This window comes from Carettochelys insculpta, chromosome 11 (assembly GCF_033958435.1).
Source record: "Carettochelys insculpta isolate YL-2023 chromosome 11, ASM3395843v1, whole genome shotgun sequence".
NCBI lineage: Eukaryota > Metazoa > Chordata > Testudines > Carettochelyidae > Carettochelys > Carettochelys insculpta.
This window is the reverse complement of record NC_134147.1, coordinates 49,256,674-49,277,872: the sequence shown is the minus strand read 5'-3', so window position 1 is coordinate 49,277,872 and position 21,199 is coordinate 49,256,674. Positions and strand designations below refer to the sequence as shown.

General features: G+C 66.9%; 1 protein-coding gene across 4 annotated transcripts in view; it reads left to right on the top strand.

Annotated features, from left to right (window-relative positions):
* LAMB2 (laminin subunit beta 2) overlaps positions 1-21,199 on the top strand; it is a 66,535-nt gene that overhangs the window by 26,515 nt on the left and 18,821 nt on the right. For all 4 annotated transcript variants that reach the window (XM_075005608.1, XM_075005609.1, XM_075005610.1 and 1 more), the window contains 16 exons: positions 1,743-1,945; positions 2,434-2,554; positions 3,070-3,258; positions 3,360-3,539; positions 4,062-4,174; positions 4,869-4,948; positions 5,061-5,196; positions 5,461-5,616; positions 6,838-6,965; positions 16,002-16,122; positions 17,319-17,511; positions 17,892-18,035; positions 18,987-19,218; positions 19,578-19,741; positions 19,957-20,181; positions 20,651-20,868. In XM_075005608.1, coding sequence (XP_074861709.1) covers positions 1,743-1,945; positions 2,434-2,554; positions 3,070-3,258; positions 3,360-3,539; positions 4,062-4,174; positions 4,869-4,948; positions 5,061-5,196; positions 5,461-5,616; positions 6,838-6,965; positions 16,002-16,122; positions 17,319-17,511; positions 17,892-18,035; positions 18,987-19,218; positions 19,578-19,741; positions 19,957-20,181; positions 20,651-20,868 — 2,603 coding nt within the window. The remainder of the gene's footprint in view (positions 1-1,742; positions 1,946-2,433; positions 2,555-3,069; positions 3,259-3,359; positions 3,540-4,061; positions 4,175-4,868; positions 4,949-5,060; positions 5,197-5,460; positions 5,617-6,837; positions 6,966-16,001; positions 16,123-17,318; positions 17,512-17,891; positions 18,036-18,986; positions 19,219-19,577; positions 19,742-19,956; positions 20,182-20,650; positions 20,869-21,199) is intronic.

The following is a 21,199-nucleotide window of genomic DNA, read 5'->3' as shown; positions in this document are numbered from 1 at the left end:
GGAGGGTCTGGGGGGGATCCTGGGGAGGTACTAGGGAGGTCAGGGGGGACTGTGGAGAGGCAGGTGGGTTCTGGGGGGATCCTGGGCAGGTGCAGGGGGCTCTAGTGGGGATGGCGGAGAGGTACGAGAGTCTGTGATAGGACGGGGTTTCCAGGCACAGCTGGAGAAATCAATCCAGGGTAACTTTGCTTAAAATCCAGGCCACTGACAGCCCCAGGCTGGGATTTCCTTCTCCAAGGCAAATCCAACCAGCCACAAACGTATTCTGCCAGCCCCATGGCCAGCCAGAGGCCACTAAAGCAAACCCACCAACTGCCCAGCTGCTGCCCCAGCCCAGACCAGCAACCCCAAACTTAGGCGAGAGGCTCTTAAGCCTGTTTCACCCAACACTGCAGAGATCCTTCCAGACCCCAAAGGACCCAGCCCCAGACGCTGGTCAATATAGACTTGTCTCTTACCCCAAGAACACGCCCACCGATTCGTTAGCTCTAATCCCTAAAGGGTTATTAATCCAAAAGGAAGACCAGGGTGAGAGAGAAGGATGGTTCCAACAGCACTTTACACGCATCAGTCACAACTACTGACGCAGCCAGTGGTGTTATTTGCTGGTTCCTGAGAGTCTCTGAACGTTCATTTCTGGTCACATAGATTCAGCCATTGGCGTGTTTGTAGACCCGGCTGCGGGGCCCACGTGCTGGACATGGACCCATGGAGACCAAAAGACAAAAGAGCCAAGATGGCCACTGCCAAGTCCACAGCATTGTTTACTCTTGTGTTGCCTCTTCGGCTCTAGTCAGGGACAAAGCCCTTCTTCTTCCCGTAGTGCCTGGCCGGGCCGGGCCGCCCCTACCTGACGCAGCGGGGCTGGTGAGGCAGGCTGCCAGGGGCCGAATCCCAGGGGACAGGCTCCCGTGTCTGAGCTGGGCCTGTTCCTTTGGCTCAGCCCCGGTCACCTGAGCAGTGGCCACATCCCATTGACGGGAGCCAGGTACCCGGGAGGTGGGGTCGGTGTCTGAGCACCTGGTTTGTACCTCCCTGTTCAGCCCAGTGCCCTGGCTGGGGCCGAGTTCACCTCCCACTGGGAAGCTCCAGACGCAAACGTTCTCACCCAGCTGCAGCGCTGAAGTCTGTATCTCTGCCCACGGCCACGGCACGGCCACGCGAGTAGCACACACAGACGCAGGGCACCCTCAGCTTCCCCTGGACACCGCACGCGGCCCCGGCGTAGCATTGGGCCAGTAGCCACGCAGGGTGTTAAAATGGTCTCCAGACCAGTATAAAAATCTGGTCACGTGACAGGAGGCACTAGAGGGGCACCTGGGGAGATGCAGAGGGGCTCTAGGGGGATCGTGGAGAGGTGCAGGGGGGATCCTGGGGCGGTGCAGGCTCTAGGGGGGATGGTGTTGCAGTGGGGGGGATCTAGGGGGCTCCTGGGGAGATGCAGAGGGGCTCTAGGGGGATTGTGGAGAGGTGCGGGGGGCCGTGGGGGGATCCTGCCTCGAGCCCCATCGTGCTGAGTCTGCCCTCCTTCTGGCTCAGCCTGGGGCTGCTCGGTTCTGTGTGGGGCTGGGTTCTCCCGGCTGTGCTGCTCTTAGGCCAGGCCTCCCTGTCCCCTCCCTGCCCACGGGCGAGCTCGCTGGGCCCCAGAGCAGGGCGGGGTGAGCGCAGGGGCAGCAGCTGCCCAAGGCACCATGCCCAGCCCCCGGTGGCACCCCACATCGCTGTCATCCGCCCACCCCCAGACCTGCTGCGCGTCACCAACCTGCGGGTGAACCTGAGCAAGCTGCACACGCTGGGCGACACGCTGCTGGACTCGCGCCCGGAGGCCCGGGAGAAGTACTACTACGCGCTCTACGAGCTGGTGCTGCGCGGCAGCTGCTTCTGCTACGGCCATGCCGCCGAGTGCGCGCCCGCGCCTGGCGCCCAAGCCCACATCGAGGGCATGGTAGGGGCTGCGCCGCCCGGCCCGGCCCGCTGGGCCCTGCTGCGCCCTGGGCAGGCTGGGGCAGAGCCCTTGCTGGCGGGCGTGGGCTGGGCAGGGGTGGGGCAGAGCCCTTGCTGGTGGGCGTGGGCTGGGCAGGTTTGGGCAGAGCCCTTGCTGGCGGGCGCGGGCTGGGCAGGTTTGGGCAGAGCCCTTATGGGCGGGAGTGATCTGGGCAGGGCTGGGGCAGAGCTCTTGCTGGCGGGCGTGGGCTGGGCAGGGCTGGGGCAGAGCTCTTGCTGGCGGGTACGGGCTGGGCAGGTTTGGGCAGAGCCCTTGCTGGTGGGCGGGGCGGGGCTGGCTGGCTCATGTCGAGGTGGGCCTTGGCCCTCTCCTGCGGGCTGGGCGGGGCAGAGAGTGCCACTGGGTGGCAGAGCCGAGCAGGCCTGGGGACCCCACCGGTTTGGGACGCACCGGGCGGTGGAAGGCCTCTCACACGTGCCCCCGGACAGGTGCATGGCAGGTGCGCCTGCAAACACAACACGCAGGGCCTGAACTGCGAGAGGTGCGACAGTTTCTACAACGACCTGCCCTGGCGCCCGGCCGAGGGGCGCAGCACCAACGCCTGCAGGAGTGAGTGCCAGCACGGGGCATGGCTGGGGGTGGGCACTGTGACCTGGGGCTGGGCTGGGGCGTGGCCAGTGGCTGGGTGGCTTGGCCGGAGGCGTGGCCAGGGTGGGGGCATAGCCAGTGCCTGGGTGGCGTGGTCGGAGGTGTGGCCAGTGGCTGGGTGGCCTGGCCGGAGGCGTGGCCAGGGTGGGGGCGTGGCCAGTGGCTGGGTGGCCTGGCCGGAGGCGTGGCCAGGGTGGGGGCATAGCCAGAGCCTGGGTGGCGTGGTCGGAGGTGTGGCCAGTGGCTGGGTGGCCTGGCCGGAGGCGTGGCCAGGGTGGGGGCGTGGCCGGTGGCTGGGTGGCCTGGCCGGAGGCGTGGCCAGGGTAGGGGCGTGGCCGGTGGCTGGGTGGCCTGGCCGGAGGCGTGGCCAGGGTAGGGGCGTGGCCGGTGGCTGGGTGGCAGGGCGGGAGGCGTGGCTGAGACTGGCCCTGTGGTGGGGCTGGTGACGGGTGGTGTTGGCGCTGGTGTCTCTGCAGAGTGTGACTGTAACCAGCACTCGCACCGGTGCCACTTCGACATGGCCGTGTACCTGGCCACGGGCAACGCCAGCGGGGGCGTGTGCGAGGACTGCCAGCACAACACCATGGGGCGCCGCTGCCAGCTCTGCAAGCCCTTCTACTACCGCGACCCCAGCCGGGACCTGCGGGACCCAGGGGCTTGCCGAGGTGAGGGGCCCTGGGGCGCGGCGCTCCCCCGGGGGCGGGGCCCAGCTGCAGCCTGGCCCAGGCCGGACCAGCCCGGCTGACTCCCGTTTGCGGCTCCGCAGCCTGTGCCTGTGACCCGGCTGGCACGCTGGACGGCGGGATGTGTGACGCCCAGGACGACCCGGCCCTGGGGCTCATCGCGGGGCAGTGCCGCTGCAAGGAGCACGTGCAGGGCCCTCGCTGCGACCAGTGCAAGCCTGGATTCTTTGGCCTCAGCAGAGACAACCCGCAGGGCTGCCGGCGTGGGTATTGGGCAGCCGCCGCGCCCGCCTCTGGCACCGGGGCACGGGCAGAGCTGGCTGCAGAAAACGCTCCCAGCCCAGGGGTGGGACGGGCACTGGCTGAGGGAGGGGCTGCGCGGTGGGGCAGGGCAGGGTGCTGTCTGGGGGCTCCCAGCAGGGGGTGCTGTGGGATGGAACAGGGAGCTGCCGGGGGCTCCCAGCAGGGGGCACTGTGGGGCGGGGTGCTGCTGGGGGGGCTCCCTGCAGGGGGCACTGTGGGGCAGGGTGCTGCCAGGGGCTCCCAGTAGGGGGTGCTGTGGGATGGGGCAGGGCGCTGCCGGCGGCTCCCAGCAGGGGGCGCTGTGGGATGGGGGCGGGGCAGGGGTCTGCCTGGGGCTCTCAGCAGGGGGCACTGTGGGGCAGGGCGCTGCTGGGGGCTCCCAGCAGGGGGCGCTGCCCGTGAGGGCAGTGTGGGAACGGTCTGGCGGGAGGTGCCCCCAGTGACACACTGGCGTCGCCTCCTCCCCCCCCCCCGTGTGGCAGGCTGCCGGTGCCACCCGCAGGGGACGGTGCCAGACGGGCCCCAGTGCGACCCTGTCAGCGGCGGTTGCTTCTGCAAGCGCCTGGTGACGGGCCAGCGGTGTGAGCAGTGCCTGGTGAGTGCCGGCCGTCACCGGGCTGGGCCTGCAGGGGCGGGGGCAGGTGTCCCGTGGCCCAGGCTGGGTGGGTGGGATTCCCCTCGGGGCCCCTGGCTCCAGCTCGGCGAGCTCAGCCCCCAGCCACCCCCTGAGTGCCCCTTGGGCCGGCACCCCGGGGGTTATCAGCCAGCAGGTCACAGCAACCGGTGATGCAGCAAACCCCATGGGAACACTGCCCTCCCCCCGAGTCCTGTGCCCGGGGACTGTCCACTTCCAGCAGCCCAGCCCCCACGGCCCCACACCCCTCTGTCTGCTGGGGCCAGCCGCTCCCCCTGGCTCTGTTCTCCATTGCCCCGGCAGGCGCCAGCCATCTGGTGCCCAGGGTAGCGTCAGCTGTTCTCTGTGCCCAGGCCTCCAGTCACCTCACACCTGCCCGGCAGGGGTCACTGCGGTTCCAGCCCCCTCATCCCGCCATCTTGGTACCCACGTACCGCATGGGGAACCTGAGGCACACACAGTTCTCAGAGAGACCATTAAGAACATTCCCATTTTGTCAGATCACGTGGTTGTCCAAGGCAGGGCAGGGGCCAGGTGTCTGGGGCGGGCGTGGGGCCAGCACCGGGGTGTGGGGCAGGCGGGGGGCTGGGGCCAGGTGTGTGGGGCAGGCGTGGGGCCAGGCAGGTCAGGGCTCTGATGCAGTCTCTGTCCCCAGCCCGAGCACTGGGCTCTTGGCCACGACCTGCTTGGCTGCCGTTCCTGTGCCTGCGATGTGGGCGGTGCCTGGGACAACCAGTGAGTGGGGCGGGGCGGGGCGGGGCGGGGCGGGGCGGGGCGGGGCGGGGGAAGGTGGGCGCCACACCCGGAGCCGCTGGGCACTGCTGCCCTGACGCTGCTCTGCTGCCAGGTGTGCCAGTGGGACGGGCCAGTGCCCCTGCCGCAGCCACATGGCGGGCCGGACATGTGCCCAGGTGGAGGCCGGATTCTACAGCGCCCGCCTGGACCACTACACCTACGAGGCGGAGGAGGCCCAGCTGCGCCAGGTGAGCGGCGAGACCCGGCTTCAGCTGCCGTTCCTGGGGAGGGGAGCCTGGGACGGGGGCAGCACCGCCGGGTCCGCCCAGCGCCCAGCGTGTGAATCCAGCTGCCCTCCCTCCAGCACCAGGCCAGCCAGGGGACCAGCCCTGAGCCTGGGGCTGCTCAGTGTGCAGCAGGCAGCAGAGAAATAGGGGGCCCCTGCCCCCTGAGGGCAACCAGGCCCCCGGCCAGTGCCAGTGCCAGTGCCAGCCAGGCTCTCTTCATGGCAGGGCGTGGGAGTGGAGAGGGCGCAGCCCCCCAGCCGGCCAGCCACGTGGACAGGGGTGGGGTTCGCCCACGTGCGAGAGGGCAGCACCCTGGAGTTCCTGGTCAGCGACGTGCCAGCTTCCATGGAGTACGACGTGGTGATACGCTACGAGCCCCAGGCAAGTCCCCGTGGCCATGCCCCTCCCCCGGCTCCCGCCCCGGGCCTCACCTCCCCTGGCTCCTGCCCCCAGGCCTCTCCCCTCCCCCAGCTCCCCTCTCCCAGCTCCCAACTGTGCCCCGGGCCTCTCCCCTCCCCTGGCTGCCGCCTGCAGCCTCGGGCCACTGCCCCACTGTAATATTGGAAACTTTCTGGGCACGGCTGAGAGGGCCAACAGGGCACCGTGCTGAGACCGGGCTCCGTACAGCCCGGCCAGGGCACCGAACCATCACACAGAGCACGTCCCCCCAGCACTTCCCTCAGCCACCCCAGCTCCCCTTGGGCACCGCCAGGCCCCTCCCGACCCAGGTGGGAGGTGAGAGCCCATCGCACCAGCCCCGGCCCCAGCCCCAGCCCCAGGGCAGCGCGTAGCTCAGCTCTCAGCACCGCGCGCTGGGCCCGGCCGTTCCAGTCCAACAGCCAAAGGGCGATGGAGAGAGCAGGAAAAGGGGATCAGGTGCCGCGCCCCAGGCCCCCAGTTCTGGTGCAGGCTGCAGCAGAGGCGGAGCAGGCTCTGTCTGGGAAGTCTCTGGAGTGTGTCCTTTGTCAGGCCGGGTCGGCGATCCTGCCGGGCTCAGCGCCCGGCGCAGACGCTCCTGAACCGACGAGCTGGAGCGAAGACCAACGCAGGAACCTCGCTCGGGGTCCCCTTTGTCCCCGGGCCCACGTGGAGGGAATCCCATCGTTCTCCTGTGGGGCAGCACGGCCGGGCCGGAGCCTGTCCCACAGGCAGGGCAGGGCAGGGCAGGGCGCCCGTCCAGGTCCTTTCCATGGCCTCTGCTGGGTTACACGTCCGCGGCCAAACCTCTCAGCTGCGGACTGGCCCCTGGCCAGGCCCGTGGTCGGTGGAGTGCGGCTTCCTCCGGCCAGGGAGGTGTCCCGGAGCTGCCGCGTCAGTGCCGGCCCAGAGCCGACGCTCATAACTGACCCGCGCGTATGAGCCGTATGCAGGGCCCATGACTCGGAAGCTCTTGCTAAACCCCTCCCAGGGCTTACTTGGCCCCAGATTTGGTGGACGCACGGACCAGGGTGGCAGCACCATCTGCATGGTCCCCTCAAACCCAGCCATGCCACGTGCTCCCCGGCTGCTGCCCGTGCCCTGCGCCCCGCCCCTGCCCTCCCCTAGCCCCCAGCTGCAGCCCGAGGCGGCTGCTCCTCTGACTGGCCTCTCCTGGGCTCCCAGCTTCCGGAGCCATGGGAGGAGGTGAAGCTGCGGGTGCTGCGTCCTGGGCCCATCGCCGCCAGCAGCCCCTGTGGGAACACCATCCCCGCAGACGACCGGCTGGGCACTGCATTTCCGCCCAGGGCCAGGTGAGCGGGACCCGGGCAGCTCCTCTGTCAGGCTGGGCCTTTGCGGGTGTCAGAGATGCCCAGCTGGGGCGGGGGAGGTAATTTACCTGGGTGTTGCCCATACAGCCCTGGGGGGAGCCACTCTCCTGGGGGTGTGTGATGGAGTGGGGGGAGTGCATGTGTGAGTCAGGCTGGATGTGAGAAACAAGCAGAGCAGCTCCCAGCGGCTAAGGATGACCCTGGGGCTACAACTGGCAGGTAACACCTCTGCCCTGAACAAAGAGCAGGGAGGAGCCGAGCTGGGTTTTGAATCGGGGGCGGCAGTTAGAGGCTAGGAAAAGGGAGAGCTGGAAGGCAGCCAGCCGTAGGAGGGGGAAAGCTACACCCCAGAGGGGCACCCCTCGGGGTCTTCTCCCCAGGACGGGTTGGAAGGACTGTCTCTGACTGCTGTACTGACGCTTCTGTGAGAAACTGGGCATCTGTTGCCTAATAAACCTCCTGTTGTACCTGCTAAGTAAAAGTCACTCCTGCCAGTGGACGGGGTGCAGTGCAGGGGGACCCCCGAACCCCATCACACTGGTGTCAGAAGTGGGATGCACTGCACCCATGGATGAGCTCCCAGCAGTGGCTGACTGAGCGCAAGAGAAGGAAGGAGCCTCACAAGAGCCAGAGGGGGAACAGAGCAATTCCTGCAGCTGCTGCTGGTGAGTGGATAACCCCGGAGACAGCGGGGAGATGGATTATACCCGACTCCTGAAGGCAGAGCTAGCGGGGCTGTGCAGAGAGAGGGGCATGACCGTGGGGAAGGCGACCAAGGCCCAGCTGATTGCCCAGCTGGAAGAGAATGACCGATCCGGGGGGGCAGAGCCTGTCCCGGCAGAAAGTGGCCGGTCAGCCTCGGGAAGCGTTTCGGATTCTCCGACAGGAGCAGGGGCTCGACGCCGTCAGACACACACGGTGCCTGCCAGGTCGCGCTCAGCTAGCGGTGGTCCATCGCGGGCAGAGTCCGCCGCCGCAGAGCTGCGACGGCTGGAGCTCGAGGTGAAATTAAAGGAACTGTAAGCCCAGGAACAGCAGAGGGAACGTGAGCGCCAGGAACGGGAAAGAGAGTGTGAGCACGAGCGCCAGCTACAAGAGAGACAGTGGGAGGAGAGAGAGCGAGAACGGGAAGAGAAAGAACAAGATCGGGAGGCGAGAGAGCAAGAGCAGGAGGTGAGAGAGCGAGAGCGGGAGCATGCGCGGGCCATGGCAGAGGCGAGACGCCAAGAGGCCCCAGCTGCGGTAAGCAAGGAGAGGGTCAGACGGCTTGGGGTGGCCAGTCACTTGGAGGCGCGTGTGCTGGCCCAGTGTCAGGACCCAGGGGACATGGACGAGTTCCTTACCGCCTTTGAGCGAGCCTGTGAGTTGCATGAGGTTCCCCCAGCTGAGTGGCTCCGGCACCTCACCCCCTTGCAGGGCCAGAAGGCCGCAGCGGTGCTCAGCCAGCTGGAGGGGCTGCAGCCTGGGGACTATGAACGGTTCAAACAGGCCCTGCTGCATAATTTCGGGCTGACTCCGGAGATGTACAAGAAGAAGTTCCAGGAGGTGCAGAAGAGGCCAGAGGAAACCCATGTAGATACAACCGCCCGCCTGAGGCAATACTACCAGAAGTGGGTGTTCGGAATGGGAGTCCAGTCCGTAGAGGACCTGATCGAGCTGGCGGTCGTGGAGCGATTCTACGAGATGTGCGCACCTGACCTGAGGGTGTGGCTCCTGGACCGGAAGCCTGGGGACTCACAAAATGCAGGGAAACTGGCAGATGACTTCACAAACAGCTGGGCCAGGTTTGAAAGTGAGCCCCACAAAGAGAGGGAGTCCGGGAGGGAGAGGGAGTCCCGGAGAGACCGAGAATCTCAGAGAGACCAGTTCCTGACCGTACGACAGAGGGGACCACCTCTTGGGCAAGCCCAGGAAAGAGGGGCCGACCACCCACCCGCCAGAGAGCCAAGCAGAGCCTGGACAGAGCAGCCGGCCCGAGGGACACAACAAGACCCAGGCTGTTATTGCTGTGGGCGAAAGGGGCATAGAGCAGCCCAGTGCCCCAAGCTCCCAGACAGGTTGAGCAGGCCGGGGGGTCGTGGAGTCAACTGGGTGGAGTCCCAGAAGCCAGAGAGGCTGGCGGCCAAGGCGGGGGGTGTGATGGAGTGGGGGGAGGGCATGTGTGAGTCAGGCTGGATGTCTGAGGCTAGCAGCAGCTCCCAGTGGCTAAGGATGACCCTGGGGCTACAACTGGCAGGTGACACCTCTGCCTGAACAAAGAGCAGGGAGGAGCTGAGCTGGGTTTTGAATCAGGGGCGGCAGTTAGAGGGAGGAAAAGGGAGAGCTGGAAGGCAGCCAGCCGTAGGAGGGGGAAGCTACACCCCAGAGGGGCACCCCTCGGGGTCTTCTCCCCAGGACAGGTTGGAAGGACTGTCTCTGGCTGCTATGCTGTCGCTTCTGTGAGAAACTGGACATCTGTTGCCTAATAAACCTTCTGTTGTACCTGCTGGGTGAGAGTCACTCCTGCCAGCGGACGGGGTGCAGTGCAGGGGGACCCCTGAACCCCATCACAGGGGGTGCTGACAGTGGGAACTCGGATTGGGCCGAGTCCGCCCCACGGACCAGCTCCTCAGGGGGACCAAATGCTCAGAGGTCAGTTTACAGAGTGGGGGCGGCAACGCCTCTGTGGAGCAAGTGTCTCAAACACCTCGAGGTAGACGGGAAAAAGGTCATGGGGTTCTGGGACACAGGCGCTGACGTGACGCTGGCCCGACCCGGGGTGGTGGCACCGGGCTGCATGATACCCAATTCCCACCTGACGATAACAGGAATTGATGGGACCCCTTTCAAGGTGCCCATGGCGAGGGTGCACCTGAAATGGGGGAAGAAGGAAGGCCCCAAGGAGGTGGGTGTGCACAGCCATTTGCCGGCAGATGTACTGATGGGGGCTGACCTGGAGAACTGGCAAGGTGAACGCCCTCCGAGACTCCCTCTCCTTGTGGGGCTCACTTTCAAACCTGGCCCGGCTGTTTGTGAAGTCATCTGCCAGTTTCCCTGCATCATGTGAGTCCCCCGGCTTCCGGTCCACGAGCCACACCCTCAGGTCAGGTGAGCACATCTCGTAGAATCGCTCCACGACCGCCAGCTCGATCAGGTCCTCTACGGACTGGACTCCCATTCCGAATGCCCACTTCTGGTAGTATTGCTTCAGGCGGGCGGTTGTATCTACGTGGGTTTCCTCTGGCCTCTTCTGCGCCTTCTGGAACTTCTTCTTGTACATCTCCGGAGTCAGCCCGAACTTATGCAGCAGGGCCTGTTTGAACCGTTCATAGTCCCCAGGCTGCAGCCCCACCAGCTGGCTGAGCACCGCTGCGCCCTTCCGGCCCAGCAAGGGGGTGAGGTGCCGGAGCCACTCATCTGGGGGAACCTCGTGCAACTCACAGGCTCGCTCGAAGGCGGTAAGGAACTCGTCCATGTCCCCTGTGTCCTGACACTGGGCCAGCACACGCGTCTCCAAGTGACTGGCCACCCCGAGCCGTCTGGCCCTCTCCCCGCTTACCGCAGCTGGGGTCTCTTGGCGTCTCGCCTCTGCCATGGTTCGCTCATGCTCCCGCTCTCGCTCTCTCTCCTCCCGCTGTCTCTCTTGTAGCTGGCACTCGTGCTCACGCTCTCTTTCTCGTTCCTGGCGCTCGTGCTCACGCTCTCTTTCCCGTTCCTGGCGCTCACGCTCTCTTTCTCGTTCCTGTCGCTCATGCTCACGCTCTCTTTCCCGTTCCTGGTGCTCCAGTTCCTTTAATTTCACCTCGAGTTCCAGCCGTCGCAGCTCTGCGGCGGGGGACTCTGCCCGCGATGGACCACCGCTAGCTGAGTGCGACCTGGTGGGCACCGCGTCTGTCGGACAGCGTCGAGCCCCTGCTCTTGTCGGAGAATCCGAAAAGCTTCCCGAGGCTGACCGGCCACTTTCTGCCGGGACAGGCTCTGCCCCCCCGGATCGGTCATTCTCTTCCAGCTGTGCAATCAGCTGGGCCTTGGTCGCCTTCCCCACGGTCAGGCCCCTCTCTCTGCACAGCCCCGCTAGCTCTGCCTTCAGGAGTCGGGTATAATCCATCTCCCCGCTATCTCCCAGGGTATCCACTCACCAGCAGCAGCTGCAGGAATGGCTCTGTTCCCCCTCTGACTCTTGTGAGACTCCTTCCTTCTCTGGTGCTCAGTCAGCCACTGCTGGGAGCTCATCCGTGGGTGCAGTGCATCCCACTTCTGACACCAGTGTGATGGGGTTCAGGGGTCCCCCTGCACTGCACCCCGTCCGCTGGCAGGAGTGACTCTCACTCAGCAGGTACAACAGCAGGTTTATTAGGCAACAGATGTCCAGTTTCTCACAGAAGCAACAGCATAGCAGCCAGAGACAGTCCTTCCAACCTGTCCTGGGGGGAAGACCCCGAGGGGTGCCCCTCTGGGGTGTAGCTTTCCCCTCCTCAGGCTGGCTGTCTTCCAGCTCTCCCTTCTCCTCGCCTCTAACTGCCGCCCCCCCCCGATTCAAAACCCAGCTCAGCTCCTCCCTGCTCTTTGTTCAGGCAGAGGTGTTATCTGCCAGTTGTAGCCCCAGGGTCATCCTTAGCCACTGGGAGCTGCTGCTTGCCTCGGACATCCAGCCTGACTCACACATGCACCCCCCCCACTCCATCACAGGGGTGACCTGGAGAACTGGCCAGGTGAACGCCCTCGTGCCCTGGTCTTGACCCGTAGCCAAAGAAAACGAGGGGTGTGTTCCCCAGATTCAGGGGTACAGGCCCAGCCAAAGCCACAGAAGCCACAGGGGGACAACCCTGAGAGAAAGGGGGTCCCCAAAAACCAGATCTCACAGGCCAGTGGTGCCGGAGCCAGACAGGGAAGTGGAAGTGGCTTCCGCCCCTGCCCCAGCCGAAGAATTCCAGGCAGAGCAGCAGAGAGACCCCTCCTTGCAGAAGCTGAGGGAACTGGCCAGTCTCAGCCCAGCTCCACAGCTGGGGGGAGGGCTGCAGGGAGAGATTCCTGTGGGAAAAGGGATTCCTGTACCGGGAATGGGCTCCCAGACGCAAAGCGGAGCCATGGAAGGTCCAGAGGCAACTGGTGGTTCCCCAAAAGTACCAGCGTAGGTTGCTGTACCTAGCCCATGATGTCCCGCTCGCAGGACACCAGGGGATCCACCGCACCAGGAGAAGGTTGTTACAGAACTTTTTTTGGCCAGGGATCTTTGCAGCTGTCCGTCTGTATTGCCTGTCCTGCGATCCCTGCCAGAGGGTGGGGAAGACCCAAGACAAGGGGAAAGCTGCCCTGAGGCCACTGCCCATCATAGAGGAGCCTTTCCAGAAAGTGGCTATAGATATAGTGGGACCCTTCAGCAAGGCAACGCGTTTGGGGAAGAAACATATTGTGGTGGTAGATTTTGCCATGCGATACCCAGAAGCAGTGGCCTTGACCTCTGTCGACGCTGACACCGTGGCGTATGCACTGCTGTCCATTTTCAGCAGAGTGGGGTTCCCCAAGGAGGTCCTCCCAGATCAGGGGTCCAACTTCATGTCAGCCCTATTGCAAAGCTTGTGGGACAAGTGTGGGGTCCGGCACACCTGGGCCACAGCCTACCACCCGCAGACCAATGGGCTGGTGGAGAGGTTCAATGGGACTCTGAAGCAGATGCTGAGAACCTTCCTGAATCAATACCCCCATGACTGGGACAAGTACTTACCCCACCTGCTGTTTGCATACAGGGAGGTGCCCCAGTGTGATGAGGTTCAGGGATCCCTCTGCACTGCACCCCGTCTGCTGGCAGGATTGACTTTCACTCAGCAGGTACAACAGAAGGTTTATTAGGCAACAGATGCCCAGTTTCTCCCAGAAGCGACAGCACAGCAGCCAGAGACAGTCCTTCCAACCCGTCCTGGGGAGAAGACCCCGAGGGGTGTGTGATGGGGTTCTGGGGTCCCCCAAGCTCTGCACCCTGTCCGCAGGCAGGAGAGTCTCTCACTTAGCAGGAGAACAGCGGGTTTATTAGCCGACAGGACACAGCATCGTACAGAGGAGTCAGTGCAGCCGGCAGAGACAGCCAGTCCAATCCATGTTGGGGAGAGGAGGCCCCGAGGGGCCCCCAGAGCCGGGGCCTTGCCCCCTCCTTGGTCTCTCTCTCCCTCAGCCCAGACTAACTGCTTCCAACTCCCAGTTCCAATTCAAACCCCTCAGGCTCCACCTCCTCCTTTGTCTGCAGTACAAAGGTGTTACCTGGTTGTCAGGGTTACCCTCAGCAGGAGCCCCACACCCTCTGTGAGCCACTCACACACACACACAGGTATCCCCCGCTCCATCACAGGGGTGCCCCACTGGGGTGTAGCTTTCCCCCTCCTCAGGCTGGCTGCCTTCCAGCTCCTCTTTCCCCAGCTTCCTAACTGCCACCCCTGATTCAAAAAACCCAGCTCAGCTCCTCCCTCCTCTTTGTTCAGGGCAGAGGTGTTACCTGCCAGTTGTAGCCCCAGGGTCATCCTTAGCCACTGGGAGCTGCTGCTAGCCTCAGTCACCCAGCCTGACTCACACATGCACTCCCCCCACTCCATCACACCCAGGAATCCACAGGGTTCTCCCCGTTTGAGCTGCTGTACGGAAGGAGGGTACGGGGACCCTTGGACTTGCTCAGAGAAGAGTGGGAGGGGACGGCCTCTCCTGAAGGGGAGTCAGTGGTACAGTATGTACTGACCTTCCGGGAAAAACTCACCGAGCTCATGGGCCTGGCCAGGGAGAACCTCTCCGTGGCCCAAAGGAAGCAAAAGGTCTGGTATGACCGTAACGCCCGGGCCCGAGCCTATGCCACCGGGGACCAAGTGATGGTCCTTGTACCTGTGCGGCGGAACAAGCTGCAAGCGGCCTGGGATGGGCCCTTCAGGGTCGTCAAACAGCTAAATGACGTGAATTATGTGGTGGAACTGTCAAACCAGGCCCACAGCCACCGGGTCTATCATGTGAACATGATGAAACCTTACTGGGACAGACAGAACTTGGCACTGGGAGGGGCAGGGGGATGATCCCTTGGTGGATTTGCTCACAAGGACTGGAGCCGGCTCCTTGCTGGAGTCTATTCCCCTCTCAGACCAGCTGACCCCTGCCCAGCAGACGGAGATCAAGGAGGTGCTGCATTCACATCAACAGCTGTTCTTGGACAGACCCGGACGCACTGACCTGGCTCTCCACCGAATAGAGACAGGCACCCACGCCCCTATCAAGTGTGTGCCATTCAGAGCCACAGGGAAGACGGCTCAGGACATAGAGCAGGAGGTTGAAGACATGCTGGCTCTGGGGGTGATCCAACCCTCGTCCAGCCCCTGGGCCTCTCCCGTGGTGTTAGTCCCTAAAAAAAAGATGGGTCTGTTCGGTTTTGTGTGGACTATCGCAAGCTTAACGCCATCACTGTATCGGACGCCTACCCCATGCCCAGGCCTGATGACCTTTTAGACAAGCTGGGGGGAGCCCGTTACCTCACCACCATAGACCTCACCAAGGGGTACTGGCAAGTGCCATTAGACCAAGATGCCCGGCTCAAGTCGGCTTTCATCACCCCTGTGGGGCTCTACGAGTTCCTGGTCCTGCCCTTTGGCCTCAAGGGGGCACCCGCGACCTTCCAGCGTCTGGTGGACCAGCTACTGAAAGGGATGGAGAGGTTTGCCCTGGCTTACATGGACGACATTTGCATCTTCAGCCAGACATGGGAGGACCATATGTCCCAAGTCAAGCGGGTGCTGGACCGACTCCAGAAGGCCGGTCTGACTATCAAGGCAGGGAAGTGCAAGGTGGGAATGGCTGAGGTGACCTACCTGGGCCACAAGGTGGGCAGCGGCTGCTTAAAGCCAGAGCCAGCTAAAGTGGAGGCTGTCAGAGATTGGCCCACACCCCAGACTAAGAAGCAGGTCCAGGCCTTCATTGGGATGGCGGGGTACTACCGGAGGTTTGTGCCCCACTTTAGCTCCATCGCAGCCCCCCTCACGGAGCTGTGTAAAAAGGGAAAGCCTGACAAGGTGGTCTGGACCGAGCAGTGCCAAGAGGCCCTCTGCGCGCTGAAGGAGGCTCTGGTCAGGGCCCCGGTGCTGGCAAATCCAGACTTCAACAAGCCCTTCCTGGTGTTCACCGATGCCTCAGACATGGGGCTGGGGGCGGTGCTAATGCAGGTGAATGACAAAGGGGAGAAACACCCCATCGTGTACCTGAGTAAGAAGCTGCTGCCCCGGGAGCAGAACTACGCAGCCATAGAGAAGGAATGTCTGGCCATGGTGTGGGCGCTGGGGAAGCTGCAGCCGTACCTGTTTGGACGGAGTTTCACCGTGTACACCGATCACTCTCCCCTGACCTGGCTGCATCACATGAAAGGGGCCAACGCCAAGCTCCTGCGGTGGAGTCTGCTCCTGCAGGACTACGACATGGAGGTGGTCCATGTGAAGGGGAACAACAACACCATAGCCGATGCCCTGTCACGCAGGGAGGGCCCCGAACTTCCCCAGGTCACTGGCTAAGTGACCCCGCTCAGTGCGGTCTGGAAGGGGGGAGAGATGTGATGGAGTGGGGGGAGGGCCTGTGTGAGACTCGGGCTGGATGTGAGAGACAAGCAGAGCAGCTCCCGGTGGCTAAGGATGACCCTGGGGCTACAACCCAGGCTGGCAGGTAACACCTCTGCCCTGAACAAAGGGGAGGGAGGAGCTGAGCTGGGTTTTGAATCGGGGGTGGCAGTTAGAGGCTAGGGGAAGAGGAGCTGGAAGGCAGCCAGCCTGAGGAGGGGGAAGCTACACCCCAGAGGGGCCCCCCTCGGGGTCTTCTCCCCAGGACAGGTTGGAAGGACTGTCTCTGGCTGCTGTGCTGTCGCTTCTGGGAGAAACTGGGCATCTGTCGCCTAATAAACCTCCTGTTGTACCTGCTGAGTGAGAGTCTCTCCTGCCAGCGGACGGGGTGCGGTGCAGGGGGACCCCTGAACCCCATCACAGGGAGCCTTCTCTGGGGGCTGCTGAGCCCTGCCTCTTGTGCCGACAGGTACGTGGTGTTACCCCAGCCCGTCTGCCTGGAGCAGGGCATCAGCTACACCCTGCGCCTGGAGCTCACCCGCTACTCGACCCGTCAGCCAGTACCCGGTGCCAGCATCCTGATTGACTCGGTGAGCCGAGGACTGCGCCAGGCTGGGCCGAGCCGAGCCGAGCCAGGGGAGGGAGGGCAGAGGGCCTGGCTTGGGGGGGGGCATGGGGTTGGGCTGGGGAGGGAGTCGGGGCAGGGGGCCGGGTGGGGGAGGGGGCCAGGCCAGGCCTCTGGGGGGTAGGTGAGAGGCCGGGGTGGAAGCAGGGCACGGGGGTGGGGCCGGGGCGGGGCGGGAGCAGGGCACGGGGGTGGGGCCGGGGCGGGGCGGGGCGGGAGCAGGGCACGGGGGCGGGGTGGGGCTGGGGCGGGAGCAGGGCACGGGGGTGGGGCTGGGGTGGGGCGGGGCGGGAGCAGGGCGCGGGGGGCCAGGCCGGGGTGAGCAGCGCCCGCTCAGGGGGTAGGTGAGAGGCCGGGGCGGGAGCAGGGCGCGGGGGTCCAGGCTGGGGTGAGCAGCTCCCGCTCAGGGGGTAGGTGAGAGGCCGGGGCGGGAGCAGGGCACGGGGAGCCAGGCTGGGGTGAGCAGCGCCCGCTCGGGGGGTAGGTGAGAGGCCGGGGCAGGGGCAGGAGCAGGGCACGGGGGCGGGGCGGGGCGGGAGCAGGGCACGGGGGGGGCCAGGCCGGGGTGAACAGTGCCAGCCTGGGGGAGGGGGGTAGGTGAGAGGCCAGGGCAGGGGACAGGCCGGGGTGAACAGTGCCCGCTTAGGGGGTAGGTGAGAGGCCAGAGTGGGGTGGGGCAGGGCTGGGGTCGGAGCAGGACGTGGGGGGGCCAGGCCAGGGTGAGCAGTGCCCGGTCAGGGGGGTAGGTGAGAGGCCGGGGTGGAAGCAGGGCATGGGGGCGGGGCGGGGTGGGGTGGGGCTGGGGTGGGAGCAGGGCACGGGGGCGGGGCGGGGCGGGAGCAGGGCACGGGGGGCCAGGCCAGGGTGAGCAGTGCCCGCTCAGGGGGGTAGGTGAGAGGCCGGGGTGGAAGCAGGGCATGGGGGCGGGGCGGGGTGGGGCGGGGCGGGGCGGGAGCAGGGCACGGGGGGCCAGGCCAGGGTGAGCAGTGCCCGGTCAGGGGGGTAGGTGAGAGGCCGGGGTGGAAGCAGGGCATGGGGGCGGGGCAGGGTGGGGTGGGGCTGGGGTGGGAGCAGGGCACGGGGGCGGGGCGGGGCGGGAGCAGGGCGCGGGGGGCCAGGCCGGGGTGAGCAGCGCCCGCTCGGGCCGCCCTCTCCCCGCAGCTGGTGCTGGTGCCGCGCTATTCCTCCCTGGAGGTGTTCGCGGCAGGCGACGTGGCGGCTGTCCAGCGCCGGGAGGCCTTTGAGCAGCACCGCTGTGCGCAGCAGGCCTGGCCCGTGGGCCCAGCGCCCGCCAGCAACGTCTGCGCCCGCCTGCTCACCAGCATCTCCTCTGTGCTCCACGGCGGGGCGCTGCGTGAGTGCCCCCACGCCTGCAGAGCCGCCCGGCCCGTCTGCTGCCCCTCCCTGGGCAGCGCTGGGCCGGGGGGGCTGGGGGGGCCAGGCCCCGTGTGGTGCATCCTGGGGGGGCAAGGCCTGGGTGGCGTATTCCGGGGGGGGGTCCAGGTGTGTATTCTGAGGGGTCCAGGTGGTATATTCCCGGGGGGGGGGGTCCAGGTGTGTATTCTGAGGGGTCCAGGTGGTATATTCGGGGGGGGGGTCCAGGTGTGTATTCCGAGGGGTCCAGGTGGTGTATTCCGGGGGGGGGGGTCCAGGTGCGTCTTCCCTGGGGTGCCGTGTGCAGGTTACCCCTTCACCCTGTCTCTGTGGGTCACAGGCTCCTCTGTCTGCCCCCAGCCTGCCTGTGTGACCCCCAGGGCTCGCTGAGCTCCGAGTGTGACCCCAGTGGGGGGCAGTGCCGGTGCAAACCCAGTGTGATGGGGCGTCGCTGCCACCGCTGCTCCCCCGGCACCTTTGGCTTCGGGCCCAGCGGATGTCGAGGTGAGTGAGGGCTCCTGGCCCCCAGTCTTCCTCACAGCTGCCCCCCCATCCCCTGCTCCCCCCCAGTCTGCCCCATGGCTGCCCCCCCATCCCCTGCTCCCCCCCAGTCTTCCTCACAGCTGCCCCCCCATCCCCTGCTCCCCCCCAGTCTGCCCCATGGCTGCCCCCCCATCTCCTGCCCTCCCCAGTCTGGCCCATGGCTGCCCCCCCATCCCCTGCTCCCCCCCAGTCTGCCCCATGGCTGCCCCCCCATCCCCTGCCCCCCCAGTCTGCCCCACGGCTGCCTCCCCCATCCCCTGCCCCCCCAGTCTGCCCCATGGCTGCCTCCCCAGTCCCTTGCCACCCCAGTCCTCCCCACAGCTGCCCCTGCATCCTCTGCCCCCCCAGTCAGCCCCACAGCTGCCCCCCAGTCCCCTGGCCCCCCCCCGGGCCACCTCCCCAGTCCGCCCAATGGCTGCCCCCCGTCCCCTGCCCCCCTCAATCTGCCCCATGGCTGCCCCCTAGTCCCCTGGCACCCCCAGTCCCCTCCCCCCCAGTCTTCCCCACAGCTGCCCCCCCTGTCCCCTGCCCCCCCACAGTCTGTCCCATGGCTGTTCCCTAGTCCCCAGGCCCCCCCAGGGCCGCCCCCCCCATCCCCTGGCCTCCCCAGGGCTTTCCAGCCAGCCACACCCCAGGGCCCCCCCCCAATCTGCCCCATGGCTGCCCCCACCCCCTGGCACCCCCAGGGCTGCCCCCCTAGTCTGCCCCATGGCTGCCCCCCAGTGCCCTGGGCCCCCCGGGGCTGACCCCAGCCCACAGGGCACCGGCAGGAGTCTGCAGCTGTCGTGCTGTGATCGGGCGTTCCGGGTGAGGGTGCCCGCCCTGGGGGCTGTGTGCTGCCACGGGGGCATCTCCCCTGCTGTGGGCCCAGGGCCGGGCAGTGCCCAGGCCTCTCATGGCCTCTCCCTGCAGCCTGTCAGTGCAGCAGCGCCGGGTCCCTCAGCAGCTTCTGCGACAGCTCCAGCGGGCAGTGTCCCTGCCGGCCCGGCGCCCTGGGGCCCCGCTGTGACCGCTGCCAGCCCGGCTCCTGGGGCTTCCCCCACTGCCAGCCCTGCCTGTGCAACGGGCACTCGGAGGAGTGCGAGCCCCGCACGGGAAGCTGCCTGCGCTGCCGCGACCACACGGAGGGCGACCAATGCCAGAGGTGGCGGGTGCAGGGCTGTCCGGGGGCGGCGGGGGTCAGGGGGCTCTCTCGGGGTCGGGGGGCTCTCTCGGCACTGGCGGGGGCAGCGGGGGGTTGGGGGGTCGGGGGCTCTCCCTGGGCCGGTGGGGGCAGCGGGGGGCTGGGGGGTCGGGGGGGGCTTTCCCGGGGCGGGGACTGGCCCCCCAGATGGCAGTGACCATCATGCTCACGGCCTGGCTGGTGCTGGTGCCACAGGCCAGGGTGCAGAATGGTGGGACGGGATGGGGGCGCCACCCCCAGGCCTCAGTCTGTGCTGCCCGGGCTGGGGCTGGGGCTGGGGCTCTCCTCCGGCTGCCTGGCTCTCACTGCCTGCCCCACAGGTGTGCTGCTGGGTACTATGGGAGCCCCACGTTGGCCTCTGGGGGGCGCTGTCGCCCCTGCCTCTGCCCTGAGGGGCCTGGCAGCGCCCGCCACTTCGCCGTCTCCTGCCACCAGGACAGCCGCTCCCAGCAGGTGATCTGCGTCTGCAGCCCAGGCTACGCGGGTGAGTGCCGGCGGCTGCCACGGCCCAGGCTGGGCTGTTGGGCTGTGGGGGAGCGACGCCGGCTGGGGGGGGTGCCGGGGGGGGCACGACACCAGCCGGGGGACAGCCGGGGGGGTGCTGGCGGGGGAGCAATGCCAGCCGGGGGGGCTGCTGGGGTGCTGCCGGGGGGCTGCCGGTGGGGGAAGTGCCCCATGCCGATACCAGCCTCCCGGCAGGACTGCACTGTGAGGAGTGCGCACCTGGTTACTACGGCAACCCCAGGCAGGCCGGCGGGCGCTGCCAGCCTTGCCAGTGCCACGGCAACATCGACCCGCGGGACCCGGAGGCGTGTGAGCGGCACACCGGGCGCTGCCAGCGCTGCCTGCACCACACCGAGGGCGCCCACTGCCAGCGCTGCCAGCCCGGCTACTACGGCGATGCCGCCCGCCAGGCCTGCCAGCGTGAGTAGGGGTGGGGATCCCCCGCCCCGCCCCTCCCCGCACCTTACTGCTCCCCCCGCCCCGCCCCGCCCCGCCCCACACTGCTCCCCCCGCCCCGCCCCGTCCTGCCCCGCCCCACACTGCTCCCCCCGCCCCGCCCCGCCCCTTACTGCTCCCCCCACCCCGCCTCGCCCCGCCCCACACTGCTCCCCCCACCCCGCCCCGCCCCGCCCCGCCCCTTACTGCTCCCCCCGCCCCGCCTCGCCCTGCCCCACACTGCTCCCCCCGCCCCGCCTCGCCCCGCCCCACACTGCTCCCCCCGCCCCGCCCCATTCCGCTCCCCCCCACTGCCCCGCCTTGTCCTGCCCTGCCCCGCCCCACCCCGCCCCACCATGGGCTGACCTGGCAGGGCCCCAGGGCAGAGCGCAGAGCACACCCGGAGCCAAGCAGCCTGTGCCCAGCGCTCAGGCCCTGCTCTCTGGCTCGCCAGGCTGCACTTGTAACCCCCTGGGCACGGAGCGCGGCGTCTGCCCCTCGCAGGACAAGTGCCGGTGCGATGGGCGCAGTGGGCAGTGCCCATGCCTGCCCCACGTCCAGGGGCAGAGCTGCGACCGCTGCGCCCCCAACTTCTGGAACCTGGCCAGCGGCATGGGCTGCGAGCCCTGTGCCTGCCACCCCCAGCACGCGCGGGGGCCAGCCTGCGACCAGGTGAGACCCCCGCCACGGCGCAGCACCCCGCCCCGCCCCGCCCCATCCCACACGGCCTGGCCTAGCCTGGCCTGGCGAGTATCCACACCTTGTCCCAGGGCTGGGGTGGGGCGAGGCAGGGGGTGTAAGGCCAAGGAGGGCCAGGGTCGGGGGCGTAGGGCCAGGGTGGGGGATGTAGGGCTGGGGCGGTGGGCATAGGTCTGGGGCAGTGGCATAGGGCCGGAGCAGGGGACGTAGGGCCAGGGCCAGGGGGGCGTAGGGCCGTGGAGGGCTGGGGCTGGGGCTGGGGCTGGGGCAGGGGGCCAAGGAGGGCCGGGACAGGGGGTGTAGG